The sequence below is a fragment of the Pavona decussata genome, unplaced genomic scaffold (assembly GCF_977016875.1).
Source record: "Pavona decussata unplaced genomic scaffold, jaPavDecu1.1 SCAFFOLD_237, whole genome shotgun sequence".
NCBI lineage: Eukaryota > Metazoa > Cnidaria > Anthozoa > Scleractinia > Agariciidae > Pavona > Pavona decussata.
Window position 1 is genome coordinate 465,001 of NW_028145642.1, and position 25,484 is coordinate 490,484.

Consider the following 25,484-nt stretch of genomic DNA (forward strand, 5'->3'; position numbering starts at 1 on the left):
CAGAGTGGTGTTAGTGGCGGTAAAGATAGAAATGAGGAGGAGGTAGTGGTGGATGGTGATGGGAGACCACAGAAAAAGCAAGCAAAGAAAACTGTGGTGCAAGTGGAGTCGAAAAGCCATGTGGCAGATAGTTCAAAGTATTGAACAATGTTTGTCTCAACAAGAAAAAAACAGTGATCTTAGGCTGGCAACCATGTTCGAGTCAGAGAGGAAAAGGGACGAGCTATTTCTTAATTTCCAAAGATAGCAGGCAGAAGCGAAGCAAAGGCATGAATTGTAGATGGCCCAATTGTTAATGCAATCTGGAGCAGGCCAAAACCTTCCCTCTATGGCTTTACCCACGCACTTGAGTGTCCCTGGAAACAGCATACCTGGCATGACATGACAGATGGTGGTGATCGCACATCAGCTGGAAGCATTCCTTTTTATGCAAACAAACTCAATCAGAGAAACTAGAAAAATGCAAAGAACGTGTTGTTGTTTTAATATCTCAATTAAATCTAGAACAGGTCACTTGATGTATATCAATGTTATGATATTTTTTTTCTCCAAGCTATTGGTTGGTATTATGATTAAAACAAGGATCTTAATATTATCAATCTATTGTTGTAGAAAGATAGATAAGACCCTGCATGCCTGGTCACATACACATTTGGCAAAAAGTACCTTTTTATATTAACTATGTTTTGTAATTTTATGTCAAAGAAACACTAGTAAATGCCATGGTATGGAATAGTCAAGTTAAACAGCAACAGCCGGTTATAGTTTGGCTGTCATAAACTCTTCCAAGATAGGCTGTACAGTTCAGTTTATATCATAAAAGTTTCAACTAGAAAATGAGCTTAATATAATCTTAATAGAAGTAATTTAAAATAATTAAAAAAGTTGATATTATTGTTCTAAAATATTACTTTAATGTCGTTTAGTGGAAACCAGATTGATCATTCTCTTGGAGTGCTTTTAAAGTTACTCCTGCAAGGACCACGACCAACCACAAATCTTTTGTCGAATCTCTTGAGCCAGGTTTCTATCTTTCGTTCTCTTAGTGGCCTTTTTGATGATGTGAAGATCGTAAACTTCAAGTTTCCATGGGTCATTTCTCTTGATACACAAGTTGTGAAGGGCAATGCAACACATTATGATAGGTTCGGTGTTAGATCTTCTACAATCAGTTTTGTTGTAGTGACTCCACCATCTGTCTTAGAGGGTATTATATGCATGCTCAGAGACAACCCAAGTACCTCTCAACTTTGTGTTAAAGTTCTTTCCCTTTGCATCTTTTGTACAATCTGGAAATGCTTTAATTAACCATGAACGTGAAGGAAATGCAGCATCACCCACTGTTGTAAAAGGTATTTGTCCATATCCAGGTAGTTCCAAAACTTGATGAGGTATGCAGTGACCGGTTTCAATGGAATTGAATATATATGTGGACTGTAAAAACATTTGAGGCATGCATTGACCCTGGCGCTTCAACAGCTGCTAGAAGAAATCATTATTTGAAGCAATCAAACCCATGTTTGTCACCTAGGAATGCTTTTTGAAACTGAAGAAGTTCTCTAGGTGACAATTGATGTAAACATGAAAGCCATCCCACACCTGGGTCCCCACACATGGGAATCCCCAGTCTTTTCTTCCATTCGTCATCGCTCTGTGGCAGCGTTACCAAGTCATCATACATTGATTGTACTATGACGTTAATTACACTATTAAAGACAGTGCAAGCAGTAGTTGGTGCCACACCAAACAAGTCACCTATAGCACTACAAGAGCACCTGTGTGGATTGTTTCACGCGTTACCCTCACCCTTTTCTTAAACTGATGGCCGGGCTAATTGTGGTAACCATTCTCTCAGGTGGTTTCTTTCTTCATCCATTCCTTTTGAATTCCTTATGGACTGCCCCAGCAGCACGCTCTTTGATGCATACATCCAGAAGGGTCGGCTCTGAAGAGTGTCAAGAGTTGCAGTTCTTGAAACTTTTCGATAAAAATAATGATAAGTTGCTTTCGAGTTTTCTTTTCCTTGCCATAAAGTAAGCGATGGCTGCCATTGTGATGAATTGGTAACCACACCTAAGCTTCAAAGGCATGCTCTATCCGTCTTATGTGAATCAATGACAAGGGAAATTTGAAATGTGCATCCGTCTCAAATTCACACCAAGACGGAAAATGCATCAGACGGGTTATCCGTCTCTAGTGTGAAAACGGCCATTATGAAATTTGAATGATTTAAAGTGGCTTAGAATTTAGTTTGAGTGGATAAAATTGGTCATTTTTACTGACAAGATCCACACGATCCCTGATCCTCTATGTTTAAAGAGTGTTTTGTTGTTGTTGTGTTTTACGGTTTTGGAACACAACTTTATTCAAGGTAATCACAAAGCAGACTGATGACAATGCATGCTGGGAACTTCTTAGTTTTAGGATCGCAACCTTCCAAGCTGTTTAACTGGTAGTTTTTTTTTAAACATTACACTAAAATTTCTCAACAGTTGTAGAATAATTTTAGCAAAACAGTCTCAAACCAATCTAGTTATTTTAGAAAGCTAATGCTCAAACAATTTGAATGAGAACATTCCTGCTAACAGTGTTTGTTTTCTTGGCAACTCTCAACATTTTGTTTACTTGTGTCTACCTTGTTTTGTAGCTTGAACAGTATAATGCACTCAAGGAGCAAGTAGGAAGAGAAACTGCAGCTCTCAAGTTACAGCTAGACAAGGTACACAGACTGATGTATTATCCAGTCATCAGTGTTGCCATTTTTTACTCTAGTTTCACCTTCAGCTGTTTCAAAACACATGAAATACTACTAGCTGTTTTGAAGTGATCACTTTACAGTAATTGTTCTTCAAAGAGACCTCATACCGTAAATGAGCTATCCTTGAACTTCCTTCTCATCCCTTGGTTCCTACAGTTCCTGGAAGACTTCTGAGGATGTATTTATAGTTCTTGCTTTTTCATTTTTTAATGTAACTAAACTTCTAAATGTTGTCTCTTTTCGTGTACATGTACATAAAAAAAATCATGTTGCACTGTAGATTGTTAGAGAGCAGAACTCTGAGCAGGAATCCCTTGATCAGTTAAAACAAAAGAAAGCAGATCTGTTGGCTCAGCAGAAACACAAAACAGATCAAAGGTACGTGAACATATAAGTGAAGGTATAATAAATAATACTAAGCTAAACAAAACCCTTTCCTAAACCCTTATAGTATATTGCTGTTGTTTGTTTGTCCTGACTTAAGACTTCTATGTCACTCTAATTCAGGGCATGTGGCATTAATTTATTATTTAACCAACTGGTCAAGGAAAGCAGAAAACATCAGGCCATTTGATGTGTTTATGGTATAATCATCATGAGAACTCTCCAAGTGTAAACACTAACAATGTTATTGTTAATGTCTTTATTAAATATTTTTGTGTGTACACGTGTGGCTTTACATTCAACAGGACACAGCTGATGGAGAGAATTGAAAAACTTGATGAGTACATCAGGTTTGTGTTCTACTAGAAATTGATTTAACTATTATATTTAAAAAGTCAAGAATCTGCATGTAATTATACCATAAATAGCAGATGAACATTACATCAGTGAAAGTACCAGTATTATTGTTTGCTGATCATGATGTAAACACATACATGTATGTAACATTTCATTCTGGCATAACATTTTGTTAGTCAACGTAGAAAATTACCATGTGCTTTAATTACTTTGTATTGTTCATTTTAAAGCACCAACATACAGACTGTGGAGAAGCTGAAGGGAGATCATGATAAACTGGAGAAAGAGATCAGGTATGTCATTGAAGAACCAATTTTTGTGTCCACTGTTCTGTTTGACAACAAAGAATGTTTTAAACTGTAGTTGACTACTACATGTACTGTGTTCTAGGACTTAATATATACATCTTACTTTGTTTCATGAGATTTTTCTCATCTCAGTCCACAATGTCCCGGGGGAGGGGAAACAGGTTCACCAGCATCCAGGTCCAGCTGTTTTTGTTTTTGTTTTTTCTTTTTCAAGTGGTTGTCACGTATGTCACATGCCATTTCTAAGTGTCTTTAACTCATGAATGCGCGCATGCGCAATGAACGAGTTATCGTGATGTGGACTGAATTTCACTCGCTCGATCAGATGTAAAGTTTATATCAATTTAATCGGAATTTAATCAAAATCATAAATTATTCATGAGTCTGCTTATAGTGCATGTATTCACCATCAGCCGCCATTACAGGACAAAAAACAAGGACGTAAAATCAACTCAACAAATAATGTATTCTTAAAAGAAAACAGCTAGTATGTGTGTTGTCTGCTAACTCCTTCCATTGAGCAAAACTAAGGGGCAACTTTCCTTTCAGGGCAGATAGTTTCCAAAAGTTCGACTTCGATTAACCTCCCTCATAGCCGCTCTTTTGGCTCTTCTCATTGGGGAGGAAAGATTGCGTGACAAGCCAAAAAAGCATCTACGAGAGAGGCTATACTTTGATAGGCCGAGCTCCTCCTTTCAGCAAACATCAAATGCAAACACAAAAACCTTTAAAGGAGCTTACCGTAAAAATCCAAGGAAATGATGTGACTGAAAGAATATGAAATCCGCAGTGCGATAAATCCCCCTCTATGTTAAACATAATTGATAAGATCAGGACGTAAACACTGAATTTACATACAGCTGGACACAACATAAAAAAGAAAATGTTCAATTAACTTTAAAGATTCAAGACAATTTCGTGGGTGAAAGGCTAAGGCTAATGTAGGAAAATAAAACTTAAGCTTCGAAATAAATTTCATTCGGGGTCCAGTGTGAGCTATAAGATCTATTCACCAGAACAAATGTAAACACTGAAAGTTTGCTAATGCAGAGCGACAATCAATGCTTGACTTATTTCTATATTTATGTTCACTTGGATAAAGCCAAAATAGCAACTTCAACAAGATTGAAAGCTTCTTTCGATGTTATAAACGGCTGACGGAAACCGTCGTTTGAACGTAGAAAGGAATATGGCCATACTGAAAACAGTAAGATTAAGGTCACTTGCTAGGCAACCAAAATTGTTCATATGTATCAAGTGTCATTTGGCAATAACACGACGCGAGGAAAAAATTACGGAGGTTCTTGGAAGATAAACCGGACGCTTTTTTTTTGTCGATTGGCAACCACTTAAAACCACCAACAGAACGTACATGACCACCTTTTCGTTGCTTTGTGTATTGAAAGGAATCAGAGTGCGTGTACATGTGTAATTTAATTGTTTCGCGCAGTAAGCAAAAAACATGTACACTAGTAGTTTCCATTGGAAAGTGAAGTGCTGGGGGTAAACTGCATATAGAAGAAGAGTGGTTAGTGCTATCTTGGTGATTGCATGTACTTGAGATGGTGAACAGTTGAGCTGCTTGGTATAGTTTGCTTATGAACTTGGCTAATAGTGAAAATGTTCACGACATGAAATTAACAGGATGAATATTTCTCTCGTCATGTCAATAATTGATAGGAATATAATCAATTATAAACCAAACAAAATGTGAAGACTCTTCAGTTTTTGGAGAACAGTGGGATTATAAACAGGGTTGTATATAAGAGCCGGCAGCCGGCGAACTTCGCCGGCTACTCCGCGAAGTTTCGCCGGCTACTTTCACTGCTGATCGGTTGTTAAACATTTAAAATTTTAGACAAGAATAGCCTGAAACTCGATGTGAAAAAAATCAATGCGGCATTCCATAAAAATGTTCTTCGATTCAGTCACGCGTTGTCCGTCCTCAAGCGAAATAATAAATCAAAAAATAAACAATGCGGACAGTTTTTGCGACAATGCGACGGGCAAGTTTTGGCGGGACTTTTATCGAAATTCCTCCGTGGGAAAATGCTTCGCACTTGGCATTTTGTTGGACACATCTGTTTTCGACAAAGATGAAGCGACAACAATCATTGCTCAGCTTTATAGAAGACCATAACAAGAGCTCAGAAAGTCAAACAGGTATCTATAATTATTATCTATAATTAGTGAACATGTATGTCACGTTTTACGGTATAAAATCTTTTCGTTGAGGGAAAACCATTTTTTTTTTCACTGGTGTTCCGGTAGACCACAGCTTGACCAGCGCGCGAAGGAGGCGTAAGACAGTATTTCGTCGCTGAGTTTTCGAAATAACACTATTTTGAAGTTAAAACAGGATTGAAGAGCTTTTATAAAGGAATTCAATGTGTATAAATCGAGGCAACGCCGTATCCAGTTGTGCAGCGACTCATAACGCAAAATGAAGTGAATATCACATGCTTTTCATACGACACTTCATGTACAACAAACGAAAGATGTAACCGGAAGTTGCGCAAGTCCTTTCACAGGAAGTTCGTGCAAGATTTTCTCTTTATCATTACCTTTGCTATTATTTGCACCAGAATTGAGGAAAAAGGTTTTCGGTAGTTAACTTTAGTCAAAAACTGCAATATGTCCGGTAGACCACAACTTGACCAGCGCGCGAAGGAGGCGTAAGACAGTATTTCGTCGCTGAGTTTTCGAAATAACACTATTTTGAAGTTAAAACAGGATTGAAGAGCTTTTATAAAGGAATTCAATGTGTATAAATCGAGGCAACGCCGCATCCAGTTGTGCAGCGACTCATAACGTAAAATGAAGTGAATATCGCATGCTTTTCATATGACACTTAATGTACAACAAACGAAAGATGTAACCGGAAGTTGCGCAAGTCCTTTCACAGGAACTTCGTGCCAGATTTTCTCTTTATCATTACCTTTGCTATTATTTGCACCAGAATTGAGGAAAAAGGTTTTCGGTAGTTAACTTTAGTCAAAAACTGCAATATGTACCATTAGTTATGTTAAGTACAGCCGCGAGACAGTTATTGTTAGTTTAAACTCAGTTCTTGACATTACCTCTCCATTCGTACGTCATCAGCGTCATGTTGCACTTGAAGATAGAAAGCCGCGTTCCGGCGACATAAAGCCCAGTGGACTCACTAAAAAGTCTAACTCGAATTTTCCACTTATTTATCTACATTTTACTTATTAAATAATCACTTATGATGCCATTGCAACTTTCATTCAATTTGTAGATGGAACTTCGTATTGACACTTGTTTAAGAAATCAAGCAGCTACTCCAAAAATGTTTCTGCTAAACTCGTTGTTCAAAGAAGAAGAAGACGTTTTGCATCACCAGTCGTTATGTATAGGCAACTCATGTTGTAAACTATCTGCGCAAGAACAAAATGCCCACAAAAAGTTGAAAGACAAGTTCAAACATGAATGGCTGGTTGACAAAGATATCTCATTTTGCTCGAAAACTGGAATTGGGTGGCTTTCTTATTTGGAAGGAAATGGTATGTTTTGTCTTCCGTGCCGAAAACATAATGCTGGCAGCAAGTTTAACAAGTCAAAGGTTTTCAATCTCGGGTTCGGTTCGTTTCCGGAAACGGACTCTGATAGAACATAGTAACAGTCAGCAACATCGTGATGCCATCTCTGCGGAACACCTGCAAAGAGTGTCAACATTTCATAGAGAAATCACTGAAAAGGAAAATACTGCTCATGATGTCTTATTTAAGGCATTCTATTCTTTGTATTGGCTTGCTAAGGAAGAACTCCCCAATAGAAAGTTTACTTCCTTATTGTCACTACTGGAGAATTTGGGACTTGAAGAAATGAAATACTTGAATCACCTATCACCTGGTGCTGTACGAGAGATGTTTTTGGTTCTTGGCCAAGTGGTTTTTAACATGACCCTGCAAAAGATTCATAAATCAAATTTTGTGGGTTTGCTATGTGATGATGTCACTGATATTTCTGTTTTGGAACAGTTCGTATGTTTTGCTCAGTTCTTTGACTCTGAATCTGGCAAGCTGCACACTGATTTCCTGTTTGTAGAAAATGTCTTAAAAGACTCTGATTCAGCAAATTCTGAAACACTTTTCACCCTTCTCTGCAAGAAGATGACCGAGCTCAATATTGAAATCAACAAAGTTTCTTCCCTGGTCAGTGATGCAGCAAGTGTTATGCTAGGTTCCAGAACAGGTCTTGCTGCCCGACTCAAGGAAATTAATTCCAGAATCATTTCAATCCATTGTATCTGCCACAAGTTGGCTCTAGCTTGTGTTGATACTGCAAAGGATGTCAAGTACATAGGGACTGTCGAGGATCTACTGAGACAACTGTGGAAGTACCTAGAAAACTCCCCGAAAAGAATGGTGGCGTACTTGAAAGTACAACAAGAAGTTAAGTCTGTTGACTTGTAAGAGAAGAGCAGAAAGGTGATTACCAAAAAGCTGAAGAAAGCATGCCAGACAAGATGGTTATCCCTTGGTCATGCAGTGGAAGCCATATTTGATGACCTAGAAGCATTAATGCGCACACTACGACTTTTCGAAAGAGATGCAACAGCTAGTGGTCTGTTGAAGAAAATACACTGTCCCAAATTCATTGGATGTGTTTATATTCTTAAGCATGTCCTTCCTGTCCTCTCTCAGCTAAGCAAATCGTTCCAGAGAGGATGTGTGAACTTTAGTCACATTGCTCCTGCAATTGGCCATTCAAAGCACAAGTTGCAGGACATATTGGATGAAGGTTTGCCACTGAAGCAGTTCACCAACAGAATCCCAAATCCAGCAACAAGAACGACTTCTAAGTCGATGCGTGTCTACTTTGAAGGTTAACATTGATCAGCGTTTCAGCAGTGCCTTGCCAATCCTCAAAGCATTTGCAATCTTCGATGTCACGATGGTTCCACCTCCTGAAAGTGTGAGCTTCAAGCAGTATGGGCTGAATCACATCAAAACACTTGCTAAACATTTTTACACTGAGTCCAGTCCTGGTTGTGAAGTTAAAAAGCAACAGCTTGAGGCAGAATGGGGCAAATTTAAATTTGACCTGTTGGAGTGGAAGAAAGTTGTCCCCAAGGATGTCGTTGATGGGAAATGTCAATCTGTAACTACAACCACGTGGACGCTTCAGCATATGCTTATACAGCCATCCTACAGGCATTTTTATCCTGCACTGAGTAGCCTTGCTGGGTGTTGCCTCTCAATTCCCATTTCCAATGCGTGGCCGGAACGTGGTGCAAGTTCTCTTAAGCGCATCAAAACCAGGCTTCGATCAAGGCTTCAAAGTGATATGTTGCAGGCACTTATGCAGATTTCGATCAATCGGCCAGCACTGCACTCGGATTAGTGCAGGGTGGTTGTACGTGACTCTCTTCAATTATGGTTGAAACAGAAGAATAGGCGATCTCTGCCCAAGCAAAGAGCCAAAGATCACCCAGCTTCAGTGTCAGAGCCAGTAGTAGAGATGGCAGATGTGGCAGTTCAGGTTGGGGCAGCTGATCAAACTGAGGTTAGCCCCAATGAGACGGCACTCAGATGTGAGGTTGAAGCTGCAGCAGCTGCTCTAAAGCTCACCAATCAGCCTGATGACTCAGACTATGATTCGGAATATGATGATAGTGACATCGAATAGAATAAATCTTCTTCGAAACAAGACTGTGGACGTTTCTGAGTGTAGTAATCACCCTTGAGAGGGAATTACTGTATGCTTGGAGCAAGTCCGCATGGCAGTTCTCATTTTGATCAAGATTTATTCTAGTCGATGTCAATGTCATTGTCCACAGCATTAAGAACAGAACATCTGCGAATAGTAGCTGTAATTTTAAAGAAAACATGTTTCTCTTTATTGTTAAGTGTAAAGCATCTTCCGTTTATACATTTTCAGTGAACAAGTGTTGGATCAAAATGGTTGTAAAGCGAAACAGGCGCAGGCTTTTTACGAACATAACGTAGATCTAAGACACAACCAACCAATGATTTATAGGCCGTTATCACGTTTGAAGCGGCACGTTCTAAATTTTATGATTTGATTCCTGAGAATTTCATGAATTGTTTCCACGAGGTTTTACTTTAAAAGATAAAGAAAGTTGGTCTATCCTTGAGACCACTTCAAGGCCTTATCACTGTTTACTTACGTTCTGGGACGAACAAAGTTGGCCTGTAATAAGATAACTTTTAAACCAAGTTTGTATTCCGTTTAAGTTTGTTTGTTAGGCAGAGCCTTCAAGTATATTGCTACCCAAGTTTTCCAGGTGTCAAGTATCAATATTTACTAAGCTTGATAGCGCTCGCGAATCCAGCAATGCAGATCAGTATTTGAATACAATTGACTGTTATTATTGAAATGTATCCTCATTATTTTGAGATTTTAATCCAGGTTCAATTTACCCAATGTCAATGTTTTCAGGCCTAAAATGCCTGTGAAATGCATTTTCCGCATTCAGTTGTGAAAAGTTTTTTTCCGGGAGAGTATGCCCTAGACTCTTCTCCCCCTTTCCCTCCAAAGAGGGGCGGGTCCTTTCAACCACCGCCGTCTACTTTTCAGAAGCCTCCGCCTACTTAAAAACTTGAAGAAAACCCTGATAAAATTTCACTGTAAAACTGCTAGGATTGGAACAAAATTTACCATTTTCAAATCGCCTTCACCTTACATGAAATGTCTATGAACTATAAATCCTGCAAGTGCTTGTAAATTTTCATTAATTACTTCTTCCAAACACAGTAATATTCATTTTTGAGTACAGAAATAGTGATGTGCAAGGTGTGAAATTTCGTGACCAAACATAAATGAAAGCCTTTTGTTTGTTTTTTTGACTGCGCACAAAACCAGAAGGAAAATGTTGTAAACATTTTAATTAAATTGTGTAATGGCGCATCACACTGCTGGGTTATTTGCACAAGTGGATTTATTTTCCAGGAGTCGGGTGACTGCTTTCTTTTTATGAAGATGCCAATGGAAATGATAGAAACATTGCAAACTGTGTGCAAGTAGTAATTAATGCGCAGAGTTTTTTGCTTGCAACCACAGGGCTGTTTGTACAATCCTCTCGAAGTCTCGATCTCTCATGGTCAAAGTGTCATGTTCGATAGATGGTTTACGTGATAAGTCTGGCACACAAGTTAATATTCTTGCTGACCATGAAGATATTAAGGTTTACAACCAGGGTTTTTTGTAAGCTTTCACTAATATTCACTGATATTTTACGAGCCTATTCCGTGGTGTGAAATCAACCATGATTTTTCAAGGCGTGAAATGTAAGATACTCCACCGTTAAAAGCCTCACCGTGAATTGGCGAGAAGGTTCACATATACATGTACATAGGCTGGTGTAAGTGCGGAGCTTATAAATACTGTGTTTATTGCAACTAAATTAGTGGGAGATACTGATGTTTATGGTTACCGTGTGTGAGAATTTGAAAGGATTTAGGTAGTGATGTGGCTCTATAAAGTGCTGCGCTGGGTTTGTACTGGAAACTGGTGAACTATTATTTACTTTGAAGTTCTTTTAGCATTGCTATACAAAGCCATTCCCAAATAAAAACTCTCAAGTAGACAACCCGACTTTTCCACACTTTCTATAAAAGCATTGTATTATTTCAATAAACACAACGAAGTAAATCTGCACAAAACATCAAATGTATTTTCTGAGACCTCCAGGAATTGCCTCAAATATCCTGAGAAACGTATTACCGCAATTCATCGGAATTTATCTTCACTTAATTTCAAACTCTTTTTTCTCCAAAACCTGGCTTTCTACATGAAACAGGATTTCTCGTCTCAATTCGAGGGCCACGAAATCGAGGCAAATTCTGTGATACCGTCCTAGAAATCTCAAAAGCTTCTGGCACAGGAAACCCAGGCTATTTACGTATGCAGCCTGAAATAGTCTGCTGCGAAGCGAAGCGTAGTTTGATGCTAGTACCACTTTTAATATGGTTAGCACTATTCACTTCTGCATTCAAGCTCTCTCTCTGCCTTCCCAGCCTTTGTGATCCTGCTTATCACATATCAGTCTTGTTGATGTGTAACAATATAGGGTTGCGGTTTTCAATCTTAATTTCTCCTTTTAAAAGGTAATTGAAGTTATATTAAAATTTTCTATTACTTTAATAAAATAATTATGTATTGGAAAATCTTGGATACTAGCCTCCTTTAAATTGATCTAGGAACATTCGTGCCGTAAATGTGATTATTTGTTGATGCATTCCAGTGATGCCAACACCCGTCACCTGGATTTAAGTCAGCAACTGGAGGAGGTACAGGGAGAACTGAATGAAGCCAAAGTTGACAAACATGAAAATGCTCGTCATCAGAAGAAACAGGAAGTGCTAGAAAGCATGAAGAGGCTGTTTCCAGGGGTTTATGGACGACTCATAGACCTCTGTGAACCAGTGCACAAAAAGTAAGTAATCACCAGCATTTATTTATGAAATAGTTTTACTTTATGTCTTTTTATACATGCATTGTTGTTTTTGTTATTTATGAAATAATCCATTCAGCTCTAAGTTACTGTTTACACTGAGTCTAATAAAGGTCTCACAGTATACTTCTGTATAATTTTTTAATTTGACGGTGAATGCATGCTGCATGCATGGGTTTGGCTTTGAAATATACCTGTTATTCTCTGTTATAAAAATATATGCACATTCTCTACTTCGGGGCTAATACAGAAGATATTTCTTGTGCTATCTACAGTTGTGTTCTTTACAGATGGATCATGTAGTTTCAAAGTGTTTATATTGATTTTTTTTTTTTAGGTACACCCTTGCTATAACTAGGGTTCTTGGAAGAAACATGGATGCCATTGTTGTGGACACAGAGAAAACTGGAAAAGACTGCATTCAATATCTGAGAGAACAGGTAGGAAGATATAGACCTACATCCATGAGTTATTTCTTCCTTTTAGCTCCCCTCTTTGACATTTTTGTTGTCCTGGGACCAAGTTACTGAATTGATGCTGGTGATAATCAGTTCCTGTCTGCAGCACCAGGTAGTCAGTGTGAGCAGTACAAGTGTATCTGACAATGTCAATAATGCCTGCATGTTGGCAGATTTTAGAAACTTTGACAACATTGATCGTACCATGTGGTCAGTGGTGTATGATGCCTGCCATACACAGTAGGTGTTTTCAGTCACAACAACATACAGTACTATGCAAAAAGTAATGAGAGCAAATTTTGAGGAATGTCAAGACATTTCACCACTTTTGACGAAAACCAGCGATTTTTTTAACGAAATGAAATATCGCCAAACGATCGATAAATTTTTTGAAATTTAGAAATTGTATGCGAAAGTTTGAGCGAAAATTCAAACGACAATTCGAGAAGATTCCCAAAATTTCAAAGGAAGTGTTTTCAAATGCTTCAAATTTTCCAAGCACGTGTCGAAGTTTTGAAGAGTGCTGCGAATTTTCAAGGTTAAGCAAAGTACAGTATAAGAAGACTTTCGCCTCCTTCAATCAGCGCTTTGATGGCGAGGCATCATGATATCATGATGTTAACATGGTAATGGGTTTGTATAAATGTCATGTTCAGTGATTTGTTATCACACTGTTTACCAGGTTTACAGAAACTCCAACATGCCGAAGGTTTCACTTTAAACTCAAAAGGAATTCAATCTCTTCATGAAAATGGCTTCCAGCCGCTAACAGGGCTCAAAAAAATTAACAGACGAAGGTTCTTTGATCAGCTATCAGAGCGTGGTGCTATGTGTTCTCACAGGGCATATTGTGTAAACATCTGTCGGCATGGATGCCCATATCATGCGAATATCAACATAGTTTTAAATTCGCCTAAACATTTTCTAACTACTGGTATGCAAATCAAAGCGCTTTTTGTCTCTGAAGCGGATTAAAACATTACAAGCTTGACCTTCAGTGGGCAGTTCCAGAAAATAACCATACTCCACCCACAGAAGGTTTTTTTGTTTTGCACCCCCCTCCCCCCCATCCCCCTAGGAAATTCCAGTTTAGCTTCATACTTTGCTTCTAAAATTTTGACTTTTAAGACCCCCCTCCCCCTAGGAATTTCCGATGACCTTCCATGGGATGGGTATAGATTTTTTCTGGAACTGCACAATGGGAGTTAGATTTCAACCAGAAATTTGTATATGTAATCATGATCATGGAGTTTACAATCCCGTCTGTTGACATTGTCCAGAATTGCAATTCAGTCCTTGAAGGTTAGTCTTGTTTAAAAACAAATGAGCAATTACTCTACTGAAGCACAGTGTGGGTAAAATCTCTCTAGCTTATTTTTAAACGTTTTTCAGTTGTGATGTAAAGAAATAAACAAAGCGTGTTTAGTTCCAAGTTATGTATGTTACTGCAAATATCATGTACAGTGTAGGTATAGTGACAGTTTGCTGCTTCGAAAATTCGAAGAAAGGAAAGTTCATTTCTTCGAAATTTCAAAAGCAAAAAAGTTTGCTGCTTTGAAATTCGTCGAAATTTGCTTTCATTACTTTTGGACAGTACTGTACATACCTTTTGTAACTCGGCTTAACACAAAAAAAGCATACTTTTACTGCATGTTCTGCTATCTAGTACTGTGTTATTTGGACCATTGATCTATGTAATTTAATGCGCGTTGTCTAGCTTTATAAAAGTAAAATAATTTTGATTGGTTATAAAAGCTTAAAAGTGCCTATCATCCTTACCCAATTCCTTTCGTTCTCAAAAGTAGACGTAGAAAGTAGGCCAAAACATGCAAAACAATGAGATTTTAAAATGTTCTCGATTGTTAAAACACGATCGAAATCACAATTCCCAAAGATAAAACCGCGGCATGAGAGGACTGGCACTAGTGAGTTGTCAACAGACGTCGACCAGGTATCTCGATAACAAGCACACAACAAAACAGCTGTGAGTTGGAGTGAATTCTACGTGAGCTGTTTGGGTTTCTGGCCGATTTTTTAGCCCAAATGCCAAACACTGACTCCGAATCCGAGCAAAGCTACAACTCAGATGATTCAGAATTTAACTACAACCCCGGCTATGTGATTGACGCAACGATCAAGCACGTAAAAATGGAAGGCCTACACAACTCCTACTCGCATGTTTAGCGCTTCTATCTTAGTCTTTTAATCAATTTTTACAGCAGGTTGACATGACGGTTTGAAGGATTTCTATGATAATCATTGAACAAAGCCATGTGCTAAACTGTCAGTAGCATGTTTTGTATTTTGATCTCAAAGGACATTTTTTGGTTTTGAGTTCGGCGTTTAGCGCCTGTTTATTTCACCTCTTGTTGTTTCTGTTAAGGGACTGTCGTTCTTATGCCATTTCATTTTATAAGTATATTTAAGGTTTAGTTTGGCTCGTTTCAGTTTGCGGTCTGGCAACAGTACAGCTTCTAGTTAGGATTTGAACCGTGTGATAATCTTAAACCTCCTAAAGTGACCACCCCTGCTGTTTGCTTTTGTGGCAAGATCATTGCTATTTGTCTTTTGATCCTTTCTTTAGCGTCGTAGATTTCTTTAAGAGTTATGCAATGCATGAAATTGAGTTACGGCTTCGTTTTTTCATCGCCTTGCTTCGCTCCACTTTGAGGTTTGTGTTGTGGGAGCTTGCTATTTTCTGAATATATTTGAAATGTTTCGGTTTAAAAGAATATTTTACTGGGGCCGAGGGAAGTGTAAATAAGCAAGATGTTTTTCTATGAACTAGAGGCTTGCCTTTTGTCAATGAAACCACCACATCAAAAATTTTACTTAGCGACAACATGCGGACCGCTGAAGAAACAGTACTTAAGATTGCATTTTTAGTGGCGTAAATATAAGCTTGTTCAGTTAATATTTTGATCATTTTTGAATTTTTTATTAGCTGAAATTGGTCTGGTAGTAAGAGAATTAAAACCACACAATGTTTGGAAAGTGGTTGCCTGTGTTTTCCAGTTAAGAAAAGCAGACCTTTTGAAGCAGTATTTTGAACATGTCAATCGACCAACATGTTCGACTGACTTTTAACCTCGTTCTTTGCAGACAAATTCAAGACTGAAGCTTTATTAGAAATAATGGTCCGTTCTTCTTGGAAAACCTAGTTCCCAAATTTCTACATGTGGAATTGAGAAAGAAAAAGAACTAGTAGCTTTATCATGTCACTGTGGGCCTTCATCTGCTCGCCAACAGACAGCAGCCTCAAAAGTAAAAGATTCCATTCGCCTCTTTGCATTCTTGAGAGTCTAAAATAAGTTTACTATTTCAGTAGGTTTGTTTTGGCTTAAAGCTTAAATGAAAAAAGAAACATTTCGTACCGCTTGTGCGCTGCGATGTTTGGCACTACCGTAGTTGAAATCAGTACACCTTGACGTGTGGTCACCGCTTCAGCATGGACAGTTGGCGTCACATTTATACTGATATCATCTTGTTTCAGTCTTGGGATGATTGGCTTGTTACCCACTTCAACAGTAAATCAGAATTGACGCATGAAGTCGTCGTTCGTGAAGTGCTTGGAGCATATTGACGAGTTTCCATTTAGCCCGCTTTTGTTTCATGAAATTTATCTACTTCTTTCTGCATTTCCTCGCTTCATCATTATTGAACAGTATAGCATGCAGAACTATACCCTTCTACATATCTGAGAAGGCAGCACATTCACCTACCACATACCTTCCTGTCACCTTCCAAGTTCAGTACAGAGAATGTAGTGACAAATGAGCAAAATAATGCTCTGTGGCCAAGATACTGGGTTGACGTCACAAGCTTGTAAGTTCCCAGTCTCTCAACTACTCTTTTTTGTATTCAATATGACGGGAAACAGCCTATTTTGGGGGATTTTGTTGTCTGATTAAAACAAAATGATACACGGAATACAATTTATTTCTTTGCAAAGCGTCTTAGACATACATAAATTTTTCGAAATTAGGGTAAGGGTGATAGGCACTTTAAGGGCACTGTTCAAGGCATAATAGTTATTTTCCTCATGGCAAGAACTGTATCCAGTGGTACAGTAAGCTTTGTGTTAATTTTTTTCCTTCCCCCCCCCCCCCCAGTTCTCATTACAATCTATTATTTTACAGTTACTGTGAACTGCCTGGTAAATATGGTCATTAAAATTGACATCAATAGAATAGTTGGTGGAATCAGGCACGCTGAAGAAACTAACTACTTCTTTAAATCTATCACAATTAAATGTCTGAACATAGGTTGCACAGATCTGGTGGCATGTTCGCAAGGATTGTAAAAAAAATTATTGGTCACAGCTTGGTTTTCTAGAAGCTTACTACATAAAGAACTTGAAGCCTACAATTAATGAAGGCTTTTAAGCCTCCAGAGAATTAGACTTGTTCTATATTACTATTTTCATTGTGTACCATATATTATTATCTTAGGTATAAATACTGCTAGTGTATTGTGACACAACATGATTATGACTCTAGAATAGAGTTGAAATATCTTCTTTATAAAGTCGTGCATAAACCAAAACTTGGTGCTGCAGTGATTTCTATTCTCAAACTCGCCTTTTTCCTTATTTATACAAAACTGTTGGGTGGATCTGGATTTATTTTGATAGTATTTTGTGTTTTGTTGTTTAGAGAGCAGATCCTGAGATGTTCCTTCCACTGGATGGTATTCAGGTCAAGCCTGTTAATGAAAAGCTTAGGCAAATTGGTGGCTCTGCTAAGCTAGTCATTGATGTCATTAAATTTGATCCACCAATTATCAAGGTATAATGACTTACTGTACTTTGTTGTTAAACTTGGTTACAAACTAACGAGAAGGGTATAATTTGTAATAAATATATTATCGGTGCATTGGGCAAGTGATCACAGCTCCAGGCAAGTGCTCTCAAGATTTAGTTTCCAACTTTGCTATTTTTTTTAATCTTGATATGAACAAGCACCTTGAGTTTCATTCAAACATGCCATCCAACTCTGTCTTTCATGTAACAATTATGCACCTCTAGTAATCTTTTAATATACCTTCCATTTGCAGTGTCTTTGCCACGTTTTCTCTGACCATATTCACCCATTTTTTCTATAAATTAAAAGCTTTCTGGTATATTTCATGCATGAACTTGTGTTTTGTTTTGTTTTTGTTTTGCAGAAAGCTTTGCAATTTGCCTGTGCCAATGCACTTGTTTGTGATGGAATGGAAGAGGCAAGGAGGTTAGCATTTGGAGGAGCTGAGAGAAAGAAGACAGTCTCCTTGGATGGAACACTGTTCCAGAAGTCTGGGGTTATTTCTGGTGGAATAAGGTAACGCAAACAGCTGTAGTTAATGGCGATGACTTCAGTCTAATGTAGAGTCATAATATCAACCACAGCAATCTTACGCATTCTATGAATGCCCTGTGGGATTAATCAGTGATTTGTGCTAGAAATTCAAGTGACTATGGTAAATGTTTCACACCTTTGGCATGTGTGAGATCACCATGCCATCACTTCCTGCAAAATTTTGTGCTTATTTAAAATAGCTGGCCAGCTGACAAGAAACACCAGTCATGATGGAGCAGCGATTTTGCCTCCTTGTGGGTTTTACAATAAGACAAAGAATGGTAGGGTTATCATCCCACAATTTTTGTACTTCAATCGTTGCGATCAATGCAATCTGGTATTTGATTTTCTTCTCAGCAAAATAAATACATTCAGGTTCAAAGTGTCTCCTCAAACCTTTTGCCTTCAATGTTCAGTGTCAAAAGTCCCAAATCCAGATAAGTGAGGCATTCTAACTACAGAACACTATGTCACACTGTGATGTGACAAGCTGTAGTGCTGTACAATGGTTCACACTTGGAAAAAGCTTATGCTGTGAGGTTTTAGAAGTCTTAAACAACTCTCTGTTGGTTTTGTATAGTGATCTGAAGGCCAAGGCCAGACGGTGGGATGAAAAGCAAGTGGATGGATTGAAACGCAAACGTGATAGCCTTTTGACAGAATTAAAGGATCTGTCAAAGCATCGTAGAAAAGAGCCAGAATTGCAAAACTTGAGGTCTCAAATTGATGGCCTTGAGCATCGGCTGAGGTACTCAACAAAGGACAAAGAAACTACGGTAAGTCAGTATTGTCGGTAGGCTTAGTCAGCGGAAAAGAGTGGTATGTGGTCCCATACACCAGTGCTGTGCTCTAAGGGGCCCCCAACCAAACAAGCTAGTGTACCCAAGGCTCAAAGTTCAGTTAAAAATTAATCTGGAATTTTTTGAAACATGAACGTAAAGTGTTCTTGGTTTACTGGTTTGTAAAGTTTTCATGAAAAAACTATGAAAAGTCAAGTGGCACTTCAGGAGGACATTATGTTGCATGTTAAATCACATGGAACAAACTTTTGGACAACTTAGAATGTCAATGCACTTGACTGTTTTGGGAAATAAGTTTTTCCCATGTTTTAATACACAATGAGTTACACACAAGAGTGCCCATTCCGGTGACCAGAAATTTGTTTCAGTCACCCAAAGCCAAAAAGTTAGTCACCTATAGGCAACTGGGTGCCGTTAGAGCACAGTCTTGAGGAGTATTGCTTGGTCAAATTATCAAATACTTAAAGATTATAAAACATTACTATTGGTGGTTAACATTTCCAGGAGAAGCAAACATTGGGTGAGATTTCCAAGGAACTGAAGGTCATCAAAAAAGAACTGGATAGCTTAGAGGTACAGTCATGTGACAAGTAGAAGAAGATTGAAATTTTTCAAAGTATGGGGTTGTTTTAAGTGTTGCAAGGCTGTAAGGTTTGAGGATTTTTTTTCTGCCCTTTTGGTCTCAGGGTTGTGGCTTTAATTTCTCTTGTCAGGGTCATTGACCTTGGTAACATGGTACATGTACCTATTTTTTCTTTCATTGTTCTTTATGCAGCAACCTGAATGTTACTCAGCACAATTTAAAAATATTGTTTTACGTTCTGGTTATTCAGTGTGTTTTCTCTCTTTAAGCAGTATTTCAGCCTACTCTTTCATCCTATGCATTTAAATGAATACATTTTTACTAAAAACAAAATTGGGCACTGTAGTAATTACTGCCTGAGAAGCACGAGAGACATTATTCACACATCCCATTATGCAGTTAAGGTTGTGTTCATGTATGAGACAAGATCAGGTTTCTTTTCTTTTTGTCAATCTTTTCTTTTGTTTATAATTAACAGTACAAACTAAAGATGTAAACCAAGTATCAAGCAACACAAGTTAGGCTAGTCATTGTTTTTTGAAACGTTATGATTGCACTCTAAACCACAACGCAGACTCAAGATTGGGATCTGACAGCCTTTATTACAACCTAAACTAACCGTTACATAATACATATACTTAAGATTGATCGGATCATAAATAATAAACTGGTACAAACAATAGCCCACAGTTACAATTCCATTTTTTTTTTTTTTTTTTTTTTAATCATAAGATAACATAGTCCCTATAACAATAAAACAACAACAAAAACTGACAAGGCTGCCCTGGAGTGGGTGGGCGGGCAAATTTTTTACCACTAAGGCCTAACTGCGGACCTATATAGCTTAATATAAGTTGCTGTAGCCCGATGCTGTTCGTGCTACAGCTTACATTGAATGAGAATATGGTTGACTAAGCCTTATCATATACAAATCTTGTAACTTGTGTTCATATGATTGGCTAACCTTAATCTTGTGATTATCATGCTGCATACCTAGACTGTTAGGTCACTGGCTTGTGACCCACATGCACATTTCGTAACTAGTGATTAGCCTGATAGGTCGAGATAAGGCCCCCAGGTCCCGCACCCTGTTGACAGGTTGTCTAGACTTATATTAATAACGAGTTATCAATATTCACAATAATATTGTTTCAGCCAAAAAGGGAGAAATTGCTGCTTTCAATGGCTGCTCGAAGTGAGGAGATCACCAACACAGAGAGAAGGATGAACAGGGTTGAAGACCAAGTAAGTCCAAACCCCTGTGGCATGATCATGACTTGTAAAAGGACAAAATGATGTCATCATGTTTATCCCTTTCCTGCCCGAGGGAAATGCCGAATTTTCTAAATCGCTAACTATGAACTGGAAGACACATGTGATATACCATTTAAAAGGTATTTTCTGGGGTGTGCTATAAATCACACCAACAGAGATGGAAGAGGTCACATATTAGAGTGAGAAAACTCCAAAACGAAAGAAGAAAAACTTTGAAAATTTTCCTATTCGATGTACATACTGGGTATCCCCCTAAACTATAGCTTAATGTACAGCTCTCAGTGCATTGCTTGTTGTAAGATATCAACTGGACCCTTTATGTACAAAGGAAAAAAAATCCAAAAGTTTGAGGGGTGGTAAATCAAGTCTCATATAGGAGGGGGCATGATTTTATGCCTTCAATTTATAGATCTTTCCAAGATCTTTTTGTTGTGCAAATTTCACACAAATTAACCAAATACTGAGCTCATTATTGAGTCTTGTGCCATATGGCACTCTTGGGCGGGAAAGGGTTATTTGTCCTTGTTAAGTTCTAGCAAAACAAACTCCTTAAACATACCTTTAATACTATTTATACAGAAGGTTGTATCAATTCTATTCTATGTATTCAATTTGTATTAATAGAGGTCTATCTTTATTTCTTAAAAGGTTTTTAGAGGATTCTGTGAGCAAATCAATGTGGAGAATATTAGGTAAAGTATGTATGGTGTTTTGTCAAAACATGTGTATAATTTTCTAGAAAACAATGTTATGTGTTATTTATTTATTTATTTATTTATTTATTTATTTCATGAAGTAATCACTTCATTCTCGTAGTATATTCTACTCCCTTATTTATATCTTCTTCTTGTCTTACTCTGCCTGCCTTAATTAGCTTTTGCTACCCACGGTCCAGTGTATTTAATAAAAGAAGTTGCATTTCTCTGTATTTATACATTTAATGTATTTATAAATTTAATGTACACTTACTGATGAAATAATAATAATAAAGATGATTTTTTAAAAGATGACTGTACTATGTGTAATTATTATCTGCAGTACTACATAGCTGCTTGTATCAAATTTTAATACTACTAGTGTAAGTAAACTTTTTTAAGACTGTTGTAATACTAGATGCGTGCAGAATGTGTTAACCACTCGGAATAATTAAGCTATGAATGCGTACAGGATGTGTGAACCGCTAGGGATGTTTAAACCATTCATTATTATTCAAGTTCAGTTGAGTTTAACCGTTGTTTGGTTATGATTAAAATCTTCGTGTCAGTCGCTTCGCGTTGGAGTAAGTAAAACTAGAGAGTCAAATAGCATGAGGAAACAAAGACCTTTATTAATTTAATAATTGCCCTAAATAAATTTTGTTTGGAATTGCTTTGCTTGTATTATAGCCTTTGATCTATGAAATGTGACTGCAGTGTTTACTGTTAATCATCTGTTGTTGTGAATAAATTTTAAATATAATTATAGCATCCATGAATTGGCCAGCATTTGTTTGATCATATAAGAACCATAGGAATAGATTATATGGATATTAATGGTTTTACTTTCCAAATATAACTAATAGAACTTTATTGTTAATTTTTTTAAAGGCAATATGAAGAAAAGCAGCTCAAAGCTCAACAAGAGAGAGCTCAGCGCCGTCTGGAGTTTTCTAACCAGGAGTCTCGCCTAATGAATCAGGTCAAAAGACTTCAATAAATATTTACTTGCTGTTTACATTCAAACTTGTTTTAAGTGATCACCTTGCTATCAGCAGCTAGAGCCCTTGAATTAACCAGTGACAAGACAACATTACTGTAAACAAAAATTATATTAAGGACGGTGCCTCCTTTTGCGACATCACGTATGTTCTGTGCATCTTGCAGGTTTCTTAACGGCAGTGCCTGCTATAACAGGGATATTTTTGCGTGCTTATAACTACTCGGGAAAAGCAAATCTTGACAAGAGTGAAAATTAGGGGTAACCATGTATTTTTCAGAGATAATTAAGCTTCAATTTGAGAAAAAAGTCCATACATTGTTCTGTATTTTGGCACTTTTTAGAATTATTGGTGCTTAATTATCTGTTAAAAATGCCTGGTTCCCCCCAATTTTCTTTTTTGGATTCCAGTAGCCCTTGCTAAGATCTGCTTTTCCCACATAGTCATAAACCACAAAGTCCTTCGGTATTAGTAGGCACCATCCTCAAAAGGGGGCTCATAAGGATTTTTCATTTTAAAATATATGTGATGTGAGCAAACTAATATCTTTATAACTCTATTGTTGGACAATTATTTCAGGCTAATATTGTGGAATCATTGCGGAAACCATGAAAACATCTCAGTCCCACAAAAAGAACCTCTACATTTTATTTATTTATTTGCTTCCTTTTTTTTGCTAATTATCTGAAATGTAAGTCAGTGACTTACCATTTTTATTGCTTTTTTCAAATCTTCCTAAAGTCTTGAACTTCTTATGCGGTACGTGAAAAAGTTATTCAGTAGTACACATATCAAAAAGGCATTTTTTTACGTATTAACTTGATAGCTGCCCTCAAAGAAATTTGGATTCCATGAGCTTATTTGTGCTTCCTAGCTAAATTATTTGTTGTTCACAGGCAACTAAAAATCCATTTGAGTTTCGTTTAATTATCATGTTTAGTAGGTGGCTGATGTCTCATAAGTAAGCTTCCGGTATGTAATCTGAGAAACAGGATACCGTGTGTGTGTTTTAGTGTCCAGTACTCGAGTTCAGGTACATGACAATGACTCTAGATGGCCTTTAGTTTTCTAGACAACCCTCTTGCTGTGTGCAATATGGGTTATCTCTTGTGCCTGCTGTTAAGGTGATTCCGTTGAATTGCATTGCGCATCCTTGCTGCGCATAATTTTTCACGTCATTTAGCTTTTTTTTGTGCCAGATCAGAGGAGAGAGATGAAGTCTCTCTCTATAGCATTGCAGCTTTAATATTAAAACACGAAGGGAAAACTTCTGATGTTTTAATATAGCTTTTAAACTTTAGGATTAAGCCCATATAAAAAGTTAATTTGTTAGTAAAAAAACCGTGTCACTAGTAGCACTAGTGAAAATAACTGAACCATACGGATTTATATGGGAAGGGACAGACAGACGGAAAGAGGAGTGAACATAAGGCCGAAACCAATAGGGCCATTGAGAGACTAACCGAATAACCAGACAAAAAACCCCATGTATACAAGCCGAAATGAACAAACCACATGACCGAAAGTCGACCCAGCCCCATAACCGAAAGATCAGCATAAGAAGCCAATTGCACGGTTATAATTAGTTTGCAAAGGGCTATTAGTGCGTATCTCTTATTAGAGTTTTAATTTTCAGTCCTCTGTACATATAGACATTAGATATGACCGGACGACCGAAAGAACAGCACCCAATGCCAATTACACGTTTGGTTTTTGAATTGAGGGCTTCTTCGTAATGCTTTCATACAATTTTTAAATGATTTAATTTTATTCTTTATAACACGTTTATGCCCATGGATAGCAAAAAGAACTGGGCAAGCGGAGGAACAACTGAACAAACCAGAAACGCAAACGAACGAACAAACGGAAGCCCGAGCGAACGAACATCCAAACGGGCGAACGGATGGCCGAATGATCGAGTTAACGAACAAACGGTCCACCGAGCGCTCGCCGGTAAAAACGAACGAACGAAACACCGAGTGAACGAACCCGCGAAACGAGATGAACAGCTGAACGACCGAGTGGACAGCTCATTTGTTTGTAGTCATAGGTGTTTATATGGATCGATTTCCTGATATTTTAATGCAAACTTAAAATGCTTATCTTTTCGGAACGAGTGAGAAGCGACGAGCTTTCGTTCAGTTATTACTTAATGTTAAGTAGTTATTAAAAACTTTATGCACGTATTTTAGTGGGCTCACCAAAAAAATTAATTAAGAAACAGCATAGAGTGACTAAAGCAAAATAAAGCTACGTCTGCTCAGAAGGTCTGTCAATCTCGTCAGGGGCACAGTGAACAGACCCGGTAGAGAGTTCAAAAAATGCCAAACATCGAAACCACGAAGGAAATATGTAAACATCTTACCGAGGGAGAAAATTATGAATAAATTCAGGGTGAATCTCTCTACCACACGTTTCAAACTGCGGCACCACAGCTGGCCCTACGTGCCTGAGCTGACATCTATCATTCTATGCAGTTTCAGCAAATTATAAACTTATATTTCTTTGTACCTGAGTGTCCGGCGTCTGCAGAAGAACAGTTCTTATTTTGCATTATTACAACTGGCTGGACTAATTCTTTTCGTAGATGAAACAACTTGGAAATGTAAAATGTTGAAACACGGAGCTGAAGAACGGCAAATTAACAGCTGACCTTTGAAACTTTAACAGCTTTAACTGAGTCTTTTTACCTTGCTCCTTTGATAAAACAGTTAAGTTTGTTGATCTAACCGGGCTCGCGACATTATTTGAACACGACGTTTTATTCGAACGGCAACGTCATACCCTAGTACCCAGACTATCTCGAAACTGAGATTGATTGTTAGCGCGCGCGCTTTTAAGGACGGTGCCTACTATTGTTACTGCGCATACGTTCTGCGCATCTCGAGATACACGGATTTCCTATGGGTGGTGCCTACTAATACAGGGATAATTTTGCACGGTCGAAAACCATACGGAGAAAGCAAAACCCAGCAAGTGCCCCTGGCATCCCAAAGGAAATTAGGGGCAACCACGCATTTTTCAGAGATAATTGAACTTCAATTTGGGAAAAAAATCCCATACATTGCTTTATATTTTGGCGCGTTTTT

General features: G+C 37.8%; 1 protein-coding gene, 1 long non-coding RNA gene and 1 pseudogene across 6 annotated transcripts in view; 2 read left to right on the plus strand and 1 right to left on the minus strand.

Moving 5' to 3' along the window:
- LOC146457753 (structural maintenance of chromosomes protein 1A-like) overlaps positions 1 to 25,484 on the plus strand; it is a 93,151-nt gene that overhangs the window by 54,376 nt on the left and 13,291 nt on the right. For all 5 annotated transcript variants that reach the window (XM_085091461.1, XM_085091463.1, XM_085091464.1 and 2 more), the window contains 13 exons: positions 2,648 to 2,719; positions 3,039 to 3,136; positions 3,448 to 3,492; positions 3,730 to 3,792; positions 12,038 to 12,229; positions 12,585 to 12,687; positions 17,361 to 17,492; positions 17,872 to 18,023; positions 18,622 to 18,817; positions 19,346 to 19,414; positions 20,580 to 20,669; positions 21,348 to 21,391; positions 22,286 to 22,376. In XM_085091461.1, the coding sequence (XP_084947587.1) occupies positions 2,648 to 2,719; positions 3,039 to 3,136; positions 3,448 to 3,492; positions 3,730 to 3,792; positions 12,038 to 12,229; positions 12,585 to 12,687; positions 17,361 to 17,492; positions 17,872 to 18,023; positions 18,622 to 18,817; positions 19,346 to 19,414; positions 20,580 to 20,669; positions 21,348 to 21,391; positions 22,286 to 22,376 (1,347 nt within the window). The remainder of the gene's footprint in view (positions 1 to 2,647; positions 2,720 to 3,038; positions 3,137 to 3,447; positions 3,493 to 3,729; positions 3,793 to 12,037; positions 12,230 to 12,584; positions 12,688 to 17,360; positions 17,493 to 17,871; positions 18,024 to 18,621; positions 18,818 to 19,345; positions 19,415 to 20,579; positions 20,670 to 21,347; positions 21,392 to 22,285; positions 22,377 to 25,484) is intronic.
- LOC146457755 (zinc finger protein 862-like) lies at positions 7,334 to 9,459 on the plus strand (annotated as a pseudogene).
- LOC146457756 (uncharacterized) lies at positions 19,858 to 20,675 on the minus strand. Its single transcript, XR_014858374.1, has 2 exons — positions 20,564 to 20,675; positions 19,858 to 19,982 (listed from the first exon to the last, which is right to left on the minus strand). It is a non-coding gene; the product is annotated as an uncharacterized LOC146457756 (long non-coding RNA).